The sequence below is a fragment of the Oncorhynchus mykiss genome, chromosome 13 (assembly GCF_057628025.1).
Source record: "Oncorhynchus mykiss isolate SJ-2025 chromosome 13, ASM5762802v1, whole genome shotgun sequence".
NCBI lineage: Eukaryota > Metazoa > Chordata > Actinopteri > Salmoniformes > Salmonidae > Oncorhynchus > Oncorhynchus mykiss.
In genome coordinates, this window is record NC_143034.1 from 32938790 (window position 1) to 32952613 (window position 13824).

The 13824-nt window shown below is 44.8% G+C and overlaps 1 protein-coding gene across 2 annotated transcripts; it reads right to left on the reverse strand.

Moving 5' to 3' along the window:
• Positions 1-159: 159 nt before the first annotated feature.
• Positions 160-12723, reverse strand: LOC110486031 (G protein-coupled receptor 137Ba). 2 transcript variants are annotated; one of them, XM_021557341.3, is made up of 7 exons: positions 6349-12723; positions 3984-4033; positions 3654-3876; positions 2804-2953; positions 2461-2589; positions 1890-2011; positions 160-1145 (listed from the first exon to the last, which is right to left on the reverse strand). In XM_021557341.3, the coding sequence occupies exons 1-7, from the start codon at positions 6808-6810 to the stop codon at positions 1034-1036; spliced, it is 1248 nt and encodes a 415-aa protein (XP_021413016.2). In that variant the 5' UTR covers positions 6811-12723; the 3' UTR covers positions 160-1033. The 2 variants fall into 2 exon arrangements, with proteins under 2 accessions (XP_021413016.2, XP_090052179.1); XM_090196053.1 differs by having other exon boundaries at positions 6696-6966.
• Positions 12724-13824: the final 1101 nt, after the last annotated feature.

Here is a 13824-nt window from a genome sequence, read left to right on the forward strand (position 1 = left end):
CTTAATTTAATATTTTATTTTTACCAATAAACCATGAAAAGGGTTCTGTTATTGGGACTTGTTCTGACCTTTCCTATCATAAAGTAGATTGTAGACAATGTTGGGGTACAATTCCGTTTCATCTAGTGACTAAATCAAGAACAGTAGGATGCCCTCACATTGAGTGTCACACCCCAAATGTCCTTTTATTCATTGGTTATGTGTCAATACCGATCACGATACATCCACAGACAGAAAAGCAGACAAATAAATAGAGCATCTGATCAGTGAAACTTTCTCCATTACATTAAAAACTTCCTGTTAGAAATATAGAATCCATCTTTTTCACCATCGCATCGCCAATAAATGTATGTTCAGTCATATTCATATTTACTGTGGATATAGATATGACATGATTTTGTTTGTGTCATTGTTCTATACAGGCTTTAGTATATTGATATTGTCTAAGGTCAACTACCTTGATGTATATGTTTGTGCATGACTTAGTGCTAGCTTATAATATGGGTTTATTTCACAGGTTTTCTGGATGACTTTCTAAAATGTCTAGCTGGTTCCCAAACTGTGGGGTGGTCGATAGGGGGATGCAGAGTTTTTTTTTTTTTTTTTAAGGAACTCAGTCTGGCTTTCAACTTGCTTTTGAAAGTTGTTATAGTAGAATGCACAAGGCACAATTTTGGGTAGTGTATCATCAGTTTTCCTCTTGTCATGTCAGTCATTGAATACCTTAGCGCTATTTTATAACTTGTCAGAAATGTCCAGATCAACTAGCCAATGATGGAAGGGGGGCCCGAGTGAAATAGTTTTGAAACCACTGGTCTACATTATCACTAAGTGACTAATGCAATATGGTGGCTGATGATGGACAAAATACAGATGCTGTCAAGAAGTGTCAAAGTTTACAAAGTGCATTGCGGTGCTGTACAGTGCAGTGTGGACTGGTTCAGAGTTAGGGTTAATACCATTTTTTTTGCTTTTCAATTTGGAATATTCTGAATTGAAATGGAATTGACCCCGACCCTGGACTTGTTAAGTCTCAGTATGGATGGAGCTCTCCCGTCACCGGTGCCAACCGTTGTTCGTCCGTCCCCGTTTGTACAGTGAAACTGCTGTTGCGGCTGCCCCAGTCGTAGCAGTCTGTAACTAGGCTATGGCACAAAAGATAAACAAATCTTTGAGTTACTATTATTATACTGAACAAAAATATAAACGCAACATGCAACAATTTCATAAATTTTACTGAGTTACAGTTCATATGAGGAAATCGGTCAATTGAAATAAATTCCTTAAGCCCCAAGCTCTAAGGATTTCACATGACTGGGAATACAGATATGCATCTGTTGGTCACTGATAACTTTAAAAAAAAAAACAATGGACCTCAGGATCTCAAAGAATTTTTGTGCATTCAAATTGCCATCAATAAAATGCAATTGTGTTCATTTTCTGTAGCTTATGCCTGCCCATACCCTAACCCCATCGCCACACACGCGGTCTGCATTTATGAGGCCTGTTGGACATACTGCCAAATTCTCTAAAACAACATTAGAGGCGGCTTATGGTATAGAAATTAACATTCAATTCTCCCAGCAAAAGGTGCTGTTTAGTCAGCTTCTTGATATGACACACCTGTCAAGTGGATGGATTATCTTGGCAAAGGAGAAATGCTCACTAACAGGGATGTAAACAAATTTGTGCACAACATTTGAAAGAAATAAGGTTTTGGTGCGAATGGAACATTTCTGGGATCTTTTTTTATTTCAGTTCATGAAACATGAGACCAACCCTTTACATGTTGCGTTTATATTTTGGTTCAGTGTAGTTATCTTTCAGTATATCTTTTAAATCTAAAACATACTCGAAAGTAACCTATCCCCGTCTTGACACTACTGTACCTTGCTGAGTTGTTCTGAGGAGGGATGCTCCACGCCAGGTCATCGTCGCTATCGTACCGACGGGGGTTGTCAAAGAAGTAACCTCTGGAAGAGAGCACGTGGTTTGGGATCCCTGATCCACTCTGCAAAGACAGCGCGTACCGAATAAGATAAAGAAATCGGTAACGCTTTATTTAAGAGCCCAGTTTAAGCTGGTGTTTTCACGAAGAAACTGTGGTAGCAACGGACACTTCCTGGTACTTATCTCAGAATTGAACACAATTGGTAACTAACTGGCGTCAAATGGTATTAGCTTAAATAGTGATGCTAGCTTCAATGAATCTCAATGAAACCGAATACCTGGGATGTGTTCATTAGGGCACGCAACGGAAATTAGCGTTTTTTTTATCTAACAAGTTCAGGAAGTCACCCCCTGTATCAGTTTTTTTTTTTTAAGTGCAATGCAATTATTAGGTATTTACTGTTGAAACAACTAACTAGCTGGTAAACAGCGGGCTGGTTAAATGAAAGCGTTTTTGCAAATCATTCAAACATTTCCAAGCTTCTCCTTGTCACCGGAGCACACACTCACCCTGTCCTGTGGCAGCCTGCGGACCCTGAAGAAGAAAACCACCAGGGAGGTTGGCAGCAGTTCCCAGACAAAGAGGATCACCCCGAACACGATGTAACCAGCGTCCCCCAGAGTGGACCTCAAGTCAGCCTGCACAGAGAGAGAGTGCATTTGTGTGTTTATCCCTCCAGAGGATCCTCGTTTGTGGATTGTTGGTGTTAGGCTGTGTTTTGTCTGGCGAAATGTATTTGACTTTTGTCCCACATATACTGTGTTTGTGTCTGTCACTTTCTCTTTTCTCTCTCTCTCTCTGTCGCTCTCTTCTCTCCCTAATTCTGTGTCTGGGATAGCGTGTCATCCTTACCTGGTCAGACACGTTGTACCAGTCGTAGTCGAATGAGTTGATGGTCTCAATGTCGGTCAGAGCCAGCACCACCAGGTTGTAGCAGGCCCGTGATGCGTACAGCAGGACCACCAGGACGCCAATCAATATCACCTGACACACCGACGTTCCCTGCAACCAATGGTGAGGGAGGTCTTGGTCACACCCTGATCTGTTTCACCTGTCTTTGTGCTTGTCTCCACCCACCTCCGGGTGTCACCCATCTTCCCCATTATCCCCAGTGTATTTATATCTATGTTCTTTGTCTGTTGCCAGTTCGTTTTGTTTGTCAAGCCTACCAGCGTTTTCCCTCGCTCCTGTCTGTTTCTAGTTTCCCCCGGTTTTGACCATTCTGCCTGCAATTCTGTACCTTGTCACATCTCACTGGATTATTGACCTCTGCCTGCCGTTCTGTACAGTTTGCACTCTGATCTGGAATACCGACCTCTGCCTGCCCTTGACCTGTCGTTTTTCCTCTGCCTGCCCTTGACACTGTCTGCATCTGGGTCTTCCCTGAAACGTGATATCAATCAGCATTAGTATTTACGAGGGTTCACCGTTTAGTGCTACCGAGTTCACACATTTTCCCACCTCCAAAATATATACAAATACGTTAAATAAAATAGAAAACTTTGTGTCCTACTCTCAGAAAAGCATGAAGCAGACTTACTCAATCTTAATGGAAGTCTTGGGGCTGTATGTATCAATTGTCTCAGAGAAGGAGTGCTGATTTAGGATCGCATGGACAGGCAAGACCTGATCCTTGATCAGCAATCCTACTCTGAGATGCTTGATACATACAGCCCCTGATCTACAAGTTCTGAGGTCCTACCTTGGACTCGAGGTATATGCTGGCCAGGGACATCTTAGCCACCTTGTAAAGGCAGACGGACAGCGAGATGGCACAGAGCACGAAGAGCGTATCGTTGATGGTGACTCTGACCAGGACAATGGTCTTGACCTCGGTGGCGGTCATCTTAACCAGCAGGGCACAGGCCAGGTTGACCACCAGGAAGAGAAAACTGACCGCCAAGAAGACCAGATAGAGGGGGAGCCTATGGAAGGAAAGATTTGGAAATCTCTGGGCCCTAGTTACAGCCTTTGAAATATGTGAGGGTCCTGTATGTGGACAGGAAGAGAGGGGTAAACTCAGTCTACTTACTTGTATTTAAGGAGCTCTGGGGTATACTTGGACTTTGCCTTGAAGTAAACCTGTTTTGGGTGACATCAGAAAGCAAGTTACACTTTGGACATTTTCCCCCAAGAAAACAACAACAACAAACAATCAACAACGTGGCCGCTCAGCTGAAGAACCAGTTCATGAATGAATTCTGTCTCCAGATTAGATACATTTGAAGGGACCCCGAAGAAATACAAACAAATTGGACCCCTTTTTCGCCATGTAGACAGACCTTTCATCAGTTAAAACCATGACGTGATGTTAACAGCAGACAAGCGAGGCCCTACTGTATTATCTTTTAATAGCAATGTGTGAAGGGAGACAAATGCTGCCAATAGATGTTTTATTGCTCTCTATACAGAGCAGTGGGCATGAGGATGTCAAGCAAGTGTGCGATTGCTGGTGTCTGCAGACAACGGCTGTGTAAGTCTCTATTGTGGGCCACCCCTTTTGAGCCGTGTTCCTCTTTAGGTTTCCTTCCTCCTAGAGAGTTATTCCTGCCCTGTGCTTTCACTTCTGCTTTGCTTGCTCTTTAGGGTCTAAGCCGGGTAACTGTAAAGCACTTTGTGACAACTGCTGATGTGAAAAAAATCTCATTTAATTACGTGCCTCTGATAATGATTCATCATCTGTACTGAACAAAAATATAAACACAACATGTAAAGTGTTGGTCCCATGTTTCATGAGCTGAAAAAAAAGATACCAGAAATCTTTAGCACGAAAAGCATTTTTCTCTCAAATTTTGTGGACAAATTTGCTTACTCCATGTTAGTGAGCATTTCTCCTTTGCCAAGATAATCCATCCACCGGACAGGTGTGGCATATCAAGAAGCTGATTAAACAGCATCATAATTACACTTGTGCACCTTGTGCTGTCGACAATAAAAAGAGCACTCTAAAATATGCAGTTTTGTCAAACAACACAACGAGCGGTTGGCATGCTGACTGTAGGAATGTCCACATGTGCTGTTGCCAGAAAATGTAATAATACCATAAGCCTCCTCCAATGTCGTTATAGAGAATTTGGCCGCACATCCAATCTGCCTCACAACCGCAGACCACGTGTAACGTCCATGAAGACCACATGCTCTTCGTGGATCAATCCCGGTTTCAACTGTACCGTGCAGATGGCAGACGTCTTGTGGGCGAATGGTTTGCTGATGTCAAAGTTGTGAACAGAGTGCCCTATGGTGGCGGTGGGGTTATGGTATGGGCAGGCGTAAGCTACGAACAACGAACACAATTGCATTTTATCAATGTCAATTTGAATGCACAAACGAGATCCTGAGGCCACTGACGAGATCCTGAGGCCCATTGTCGTGCCATTCATCCACCACAATCACCTCCTGTTTCAGCATGATAATGCATGGAAGGCCCCATGTCGCAAGGATCTGTACACAATTCCTGAAAGCTGAAAAGGACCCCAGTTCTTCCTTGGCCTGCATACTCACCAGACATGTCACCCATTGAGCATGTTTGGGATGCTCTGGACTGATGTATACGACAGCGTTTCCAGTTCCCGCCAATATCCAGCAACTTTGCACAGCCATCGAAGAGGAGTGGGGCAATATCCACAGGCCACAATCAACAGCCTGATCAACTCTAAGTGAAGAAGATGTCGCACAGCATGAGGTCATACTAGACTGGTTTTCTCATCCACGTCCCTTTTTTTTCAAAGGAATTTGTGACCAACAGATATATACTCCCAGTCATGTGAAATCCATAGATTAGGGTCCACTGAATTTATTTCATTTGACTGATTTCCTTTAATGAACTGTAACTCAGTCAAATCTTTCAAATTGTTGCATGTTGCGTTTATATTTTTGTTCAGTGTATCTAAAAGCAGCATGACTTCTTGTCTGACCCGTATTGCCCACACCTCACCACGACGGTCGCTATGATATATTGTAAATAACTAGTTGTATGAATATATAATTGCTAAATGCTGTGTGCACATTGCACAATGAGGTGGCTGTGCTGAGCTATTAAATAAGGAAAACGTTACTAATCTTTTCCGGGCCTTCATACCTTTACCCTCCTGTCTTTTTCTTGAGATGCCCCCTCCCCCCCACTGCCTTCACACCCCTCCTACCACTTACCTCTTCTAGGGGAGCTTTCCCCATAGGATTGTACATCCCCCTTATTGGGGATGCCACCATTTCAGCAAAATAAGAAATACCAGTCCACAGCTATTCTGTATACACAACACTCACACATCAATGTATATTCATATTAATACTCTGAACTACTACCTAGACACTGAGACTGAAAAAAAGGGCAGATTGGGCCTTGTGGCCCCCTGAGACCCCCCATTCCCTCAATGTGGCCCCTGGGAGCCCACCATCACCTGGGCGCAGTAGAGGTTCATGAGGCTTAGCGTGAAGAACTGCAGGCAGACGGGGAAGCAGTAGAGCAGCCAGAAGGTGAAGGGACCCAGCGCGTTGGCCGTGACGCAGTCGCGGAAGTAGAAGGAGAAGAGGAGGGCACGCAGCGCGGCCCACAGCAGACACAGGAAGAGGAATGCCGTCTGGTAGCTGAAGCGCTTGTGGCGGTATCGGAGCACCAGCCACAGCTGGGCATAGATGAAGGCAAAGAGGAGCGAGTAGAAGACAGTGTAGGCCACGGTGAGGCCAAGCTTGACGTAGGGCGGGATGGCTGGGGCCATGGTGGGCGGAGGAGGCAGGGAGCCGTTACCGGCTGCTGCTGCTGTGGATGCCGGTTCTGGTGCCGCTGACACCCCCCCGACGGTGCCTTGCTCCACCACCGGGGATGATGACTCCAGGGACATGTCCATCGCTTCTCCATTCATCCTCTGTTCCTCAACGAGGGAGAGAAAGAAGGGAATCCTTTTTTCTTCTGTCTCTCTCAGGCAATGTATCGCTGGTAGAGACGATATCTCCCCTCCATGGAGCCTTTGCTTCAGACACACAACCCTGCTGTCTGACTCAGTGAGAGGGAGGGAGACAAAGGAGGGAGGAGAGGGGGAAAAGAGACACTCCCCTCTTTTTGCCGGTGCTCCTTGGAGAGTGGTTGGAGGCTGATGTCACATGACCGTGGCTCGGAGCGTTTCAGTGGCCGAGGGCTCGGCAGGAGGCTGTGATGCATTTGAAGAGGATGGAGGGAGGGTACAGATGGATCGAGAAAAAGAGAGCGCGAGAGAGAGGTCGGAGGGAGCGAGGGATAGGTGCACTGACTGTACCTTAGACTACGTGCTGGAGGGACCTGTCATCTGCTCCCATCCCCCTCTTTCGTCATAGACAGCATCATCATGCAGTCTGTGCCAACTGTCTTTCTGTCGCCCCTCCCCCATTTTCCCCCTCCTAATTTCTTATTTCCTCCATCCACACTGAAGGTTGTGTAATGGATGTGTCAGTGATGGTGGGTGCTTTAGAATATGTCAGTTAACCACTTGGTTGTGTAAGAATTTTGTCCACAAATATACCCACAATTCTATTATACACCGAGTGTACAAAACATGACATAGACTGACCAGGTGAATCCAGGTGAAAGCTATGATATGATCCCTTATTGATATCACCTGCTAGATCTACTTCAATCAGTATTGATGAAGGGGAGGAGACTGGTTAAAGAAGGATGTTTAAGCCTCAAGACAAATCAAATCAAAGTTTATTTGTCACGTGCGCCGGACACATGCTTACTTACAGGCTCTAAACAATAGTGCAAAAAAGGTGTTATGTGAACAATAGGTAAGTAAATAAATAAAACAACAGTAAAAAGACAGGCTATATACAGTAGCCAGGCTATAAAAGTAGCGAGGCTACATACAGACACAGGCTAGTCAGGCTGATTGAGGTAGTATGTACATGTAGATATGGTTAAAGTGACTATGCAAGTATGATGAACAGAGAGTAGCAGTAGCGTAAAAGAGGGGTTGGCGGGTGGCGGGACACAATGCAGATAGCCCAGTTAGCCAACGTGCGGGAGCACTGGTTGGTCGGCCCAATTGAGGTAGTATGTACATGAACGTATAGTTAAAGTGACTATGCATATATGATTAACAGAGAGTAGCAGCAATGTAAAAAGAGCGTTTGGGGGCGGCACAAAATTCAAATAGTCCGGGTAGCCATTTGATTATCTGTTCAGGAGTCTTATGGCTTGGGGGTAAAAACTGTTGAGGAGCCTTTTTGTCCTTGGCACTCTGGTACCGCTTGCCATGCGGTAGTAGAGAGAACAGTCTATGGCTGAGGTCTTTGACAATTTCTAGGGCCTTCCTCTGACACCGCCTGGTATAGAGGTCCTGGATGGCAGGCAGCTTAGCCCCAGTGATGTACTGGGCCATACGCACTATACTCTGTAGTGCCTTGCGGTCAGAGGCCGAGCAATTGCCGTACCAGGCAGTCATGCAACCATGCTCTCGATGTTGCAGCTGTAGAACCTTTTGAGGATCTCAGGACCCATGCCAAATTTTTCTAGTTTCCTGAGGGGGAATAGGCATTGTCGTGCCCTCTTCACGACTGTCTTGGTGTGTTTGGACCATTCTAGTTTGTTGTTGATGTGGACACCGAGGAACTTGAAGCTCTCAACCTGCTCCACTACAGCCCCGTCGATGAGAATGGAGGCGTGCTCAGTGGGGGCGTGCTTTTCCTGTAGTCCACAATCTCCTTAGTCTTGGTTACGTTGAGGGATAGGTTGTTATTCTGGCACCCCATGGCCAGGTCTCTGACCTCCTCCCTATAGGCTGTCTCGTCGTTGTCTGTGATCAGGCCTACCACTGTTGTGTCGTCTGCAAACTTAATGATGGTGTTGGAGTTGTGCCAGGCCATGTAATTGTGGGTGAACATGGAGTACAGGAGGGGACTGAGCATGCACCCCTGTGGCGCTCCAGTGTTGAGGATCAGCGTGGCAGATGTGTTGCTACCTACCCTCACCACCCGGGGGCGGCCCGTCAGGAAGTCCAGGATCCAGTTGCAGAGGGAGGTGTTTAATCCCAGGATCCTTAGCTTAGTGATGAGCTTTGAGGGTACTATAGTATTGAACGCTGAGCTATAGTCAATGAATAGCATTCTCACATAAGTGTTCCTTTTGTCCAGGTGGGAAAGGGCAGTGTGGAGTGCAATAGAGATTGCATCATCTGTGGATCTGTTTGGGCGGTATGCAAATTGGAGTGGGTCTTGGGTTTCTGCGATAATGGTGTTGATGTGAGCCATTACAAACCTTTCAAAGCACTTCATGGCTACGGACGTGAGTGCTACGGGTCTGTAGTCATTTAGGCAGGTTGCCTTTGTGTTCTTGGGCACAGGGACTATGGTGGTCTGCTTGAAACATGTTGGTATTACAGACTCAATCAGGGACATGTTGAAAATGTCAGTGAAGACACCACTTGTTCAGCACATGCCCGGAGCACACGTCCTGGTAATCCGTCTGGCCCCGCAGCCTTGTGTATGTTGACCTGTTTAAAGGTCTTACTCACGTCGCCTACGGAGAGCGTGATCACACAGTCGTCCGGAACAGCTGATTCTCTCATGCATGCCTCAGTGTTGCTTGCCTCAAAGCGAGCATAGAAGTGATTTAGCTCATCTGGTAGGCTCGTGTCACTGGGCAGCTCGCAGCTGTGCTTCCCGTTGTAGTCTGTAATAGTTTGCAAGCCCTGCCACATAAGACGAGCGTCGGAGCCGGTGTAGTGTGATTCAATCTTAGCCCTGTATTGACGCTTTTCCTGTTTGATGGTTCGTCGCAGGGCATAGCAGGATTTCTTGTAAGCTTCCGGGTTAGAGTCCCGCGCCTTGAAAGTGGCAGCTCTACCCTTTAGTTCAATGCGAATGTTGCCTGTAATCCATGGCTTCTGGTTGGGGTATGAACGTACAGTCACTGTGGGGACGGCGTCCTCAATGCACTTATTGATAAAGCCAGTGACTGATGTGGTGTACTCCTCAATGCCACCGGAAGAATCCCGGAACATGTTCCAGTCTGTGATAGCAAAACAGTCCTGTAGTTTAGCATCTGCTTTATCTGACCACTTTTTTATAGGCCGAGTCACTGGTGCTTCCTGCTTTAATTTTAGCTTGTAAGCAGGAATCAGGAGGATAGAGTTGTGGTCGGATTTTCCAAATGGAGGGCGAGGGAGAGCTTTGTACGTGTCTCTGTGTGTGGAGTATAGGTGATCTATAATTGTTTTCCCTCTGGTTGCACATTTAACATATTGATAGAAATTTGGTAGAACTGATTTAAGTTTCCCTGCATTAAAGTCTCCGGCCACTAGGAGCGCCGCCTCTGGGTGAGTGGTTTCCTGTTTGCTTATTTCCTTATACAGCTGACTGAGTGCGGTCTTAGTGCCAGCATCTGTCTGTGGTGGTAAATTAACAGCCACGAAAAGTATAGCTGAAAACTCTCTAGGCAAGTAGTGTGGCCTGCAATTTATCACAATATACTCTACTTCAGGCGAGCAAAATCTAGAGATTTCGTGCACCAGCTGTTGTTTACAAATATCCCCCCCCCCCCCGTGCGCTGTTCCATCTTGCCGGTGCAGCGTATATCCCGCTAGCTGAATATCCATGTCGTCATTCAGCCACAATTCCGTGAAACATAGGATATTACAGTTTTTGATGTCCCGTTGGTAGGATATTCGTGATCATACCTCGTCTAATTTATTGTCCAATGATTGCACGTTGGCGAGTAGTATTGACGGTAACGGCAGCTTTCCCAGTCGCCTTCTCCGGGTCCTGACCAGGCATCCATCCGGCTCTTTGACCTCTGTACTTGCATCGCTTCCTCTTGCAAATAGCGGGGATGTCGGTCCTGTGGGGTGTTTGGAGAATGTGTTGTGCGTTGTCTTTGTTGTAGAAAAAATCTTTGTCTAATCCGAGGTGAGTGATCGCTGTCCTGATATGGTTGCAGAAACATTATGTACAAAATAAGTTACAAATAACATGAAAAAAACACATAACAGCACAATTGGTTGGGCGGCCGTAAAACTGCTGCCATTTCTTCCGGCGCCATTTTGAGGCAGGGATTGTATGTGTGCCATTCAGAGGGTAAAAGAGCAAGACAAAATATTTAAGTGCCTTTGAATGGGGTATGGTAGTAGGTGCCAGGCGCACCGCTTAAGGGTGTCAAGAACTGAAACGCTGCCGTGTTTTTCAAGAATTGTCCACCACCCAAAGGAGATCCAGAAAACTTGACACAATTGTAGGAAGCATTGGAGTCAACATGGGCCAGCATCCCTGTGGAATGTTTTTGACACCGTGTCGAGTCCATGCCCCAACGAATTGAGGCTGTTCTGAGGGCAAAATGGGCTGCAACTCAATATTTTGTACACTCAGTGTATATCCTGCCTAGTGGCACTATTGAGCATTGGACTTTTTTGGACTTTTCAGCTTCAGATAAGAAATGACTGAGGATGTGCTTTTGTTATAACATACAGTTAGGACCACCACTTCATTTTAAGAATGTGATGAAGAGTAATAGTTGAGAGAATGATTTATTTCAGCTTCTATTTCTTTCTTTATTTCAGCTTCCCACAATAAGTTGGGTGAATTTTGTTATATTCCTCCTGACAGAGCTGCTGTAACTGAGTCAGGTTTGTAGGCCTCCTTGCTTGCACATGCTTTGCACATGATTTTTCAGTTCTTCCCACACATTTTCTAGGGGATTGATGCCAGGGCTTTGTGATGGCCACTCCAATACCTTGACTTTGTTGTCCTTAAGCCATTTTGCCACAACTTTGGAAGTATGCTTGGGGTCATTGTCCATTTGGAAGACCCATTTGTGACCAAGCTTCAACTTCCTGACTGATGTCTTGAGATGTTGCTTCAATATATCCACATAATTTTCCTCCTCATGATGCCATGTATTTTGTGAAGTGCACCAGTCCCTTCTGCAGCAAAGCACCCCCACAACATGATGCTGCCACCCCTGTATGTTTCATGGTTGGGATGGTGTTCTTCGGCTTGCAAGCCTCCCATTTTTCCCTCCAAACATAACGATGGTCATTATGGCCAAACAGTTCTATTTTTGTCAGACCAGAGGACATTTCTCCAAAAAGTACAACCTTTGTCCACATGTGCAGTTGCAAACCGTAGTCTGGCTTTTTTTGGAATTGTTGGAAAAATTACTTGTCATGCACAAAGTAGATGTCCTAACCCACTTGCCAAAACTATAGTTTGTTAACAAGAACTTCAGACTTCAACTGTATTATAAGCCTACTATGCTACAGTATTTTCTGTGTCTCTGGATTGTGTCTATGTATATTTTGACATGGCCACTTGATTACCGAAACACCCTCTACAACCCGTGTCATTATTATTTGACTCTGCTGGTCATCTATGAACATTTGAACATCTTGAAGAACGATTTGGCCTTAATGGCCATGTACTCTTATAATCTCCACCCGGCACAGCCAGAAGAGAACTGGCCATCCCTCAGAGCCTGGTTTCTCTCTATGGTTCTTCCTGCATTGTTTGCTGTTTGGGGTTTTAGGCTGGGTTTCTGTATAAGCACTTTGTGTCATCTGCTGATGTAAAAAGGGCTTTATAAATATATTTGATTGATTGATTTTCTTCTCTTTTTATTATGCACTATAATTTGCCATTTACCTTGAAATATATTATCGTTATGATTTTTTTTATATTGTTGTGTCTCAATGAGCCACTTGGCTATAAATAAGATTTAAGTGCAATAGTCAGGTCACTGAGGAAGACATCAGCCTGATGTCGAAACGTCAGTCACCTGTCCACATCCTGTACAATGGATTAAAGTGAGCAATAAGAAATCAATCTCTGCCTTTTTTGTTGAGTGTTCCAACTCCTTTTTACCTCGAATTAGTCCTTTTGGATGATTTTCTTTGTAAACCATTCTTGTGATTTTTGTCCTTGACGTTGAGGGTCTGAATAATTATGAATAATTATGTTAATGTAATATTTCAGGTTATTTGTTTCGTTTTTTTCTCATAAAAAAATGTTTTTTTCTTTGTCATTATGGGGTATTTTGTGTAGATTGGTGAGGGGAAAAATGTATTTAATTCATTTTAGAATAAGGCTGTAACATGACAAAATGTGGACAAAGTCAAGGTGTCTGAATACTTTCAGAATTATACACATATCAGTTATGCAAGCTAACAACCAGCAGAGAGAGCAAGCTAGCTTGCTAACAAGACTACCTAGCTAACTAGCTAGTTCACAAGACTAGCCATGGCTGTGGTATTAGGGGTGGCACGCAGCCTGGGAGATAGAGCTGCCTGTCAGGCATTAAATGCCCCGCCCCACGAGGTCATTACAACCAAAGCAGCCACAGGGCTCCTCGATGATGTGGTTATCGTGCATCTGAACAAATCAATGGATGATGTGAGGTACTTTGAGGATATCCTGATCTTGACAAAACAACTTTTGTTATGTGGTGATCATTACATAAATAAGTCGTGATCTCAACATAATGAGGAATTTTTTAAAACGTTTTATTCACATCCTCTCTGGACTTCCGAAACAATCTCACCGGAGAAAGCATCCCAGTGAGCGAAACAGCAAACCTCTGTTTTACTATGTGTAGCCCATGTATCTGATGCTGTCTGGACAATAGAGTATAGAATGTTTGTCTAATGGGGATCCAAATAAACAAATACATTTGCATGTAAAACTTTTATTTTTTTTACCAGACAGCATCAGATGCATGGGCATACACATACTGAGACAAAGGGTCGCTGTTTTGCTCGCTCGGATACTTTGTCTGAGATGGATGCGTCTTTCTGTTGGCGCACGGCTCGGTCAAATAAATGATCCAAAGTCAAATATTTTACTAGGACAGCAATGAGGTAAGGTAAGACTGAGGCCTGTCCAGGCCCCTAAGGCCCACCCATAATGCCGGCCCTGCC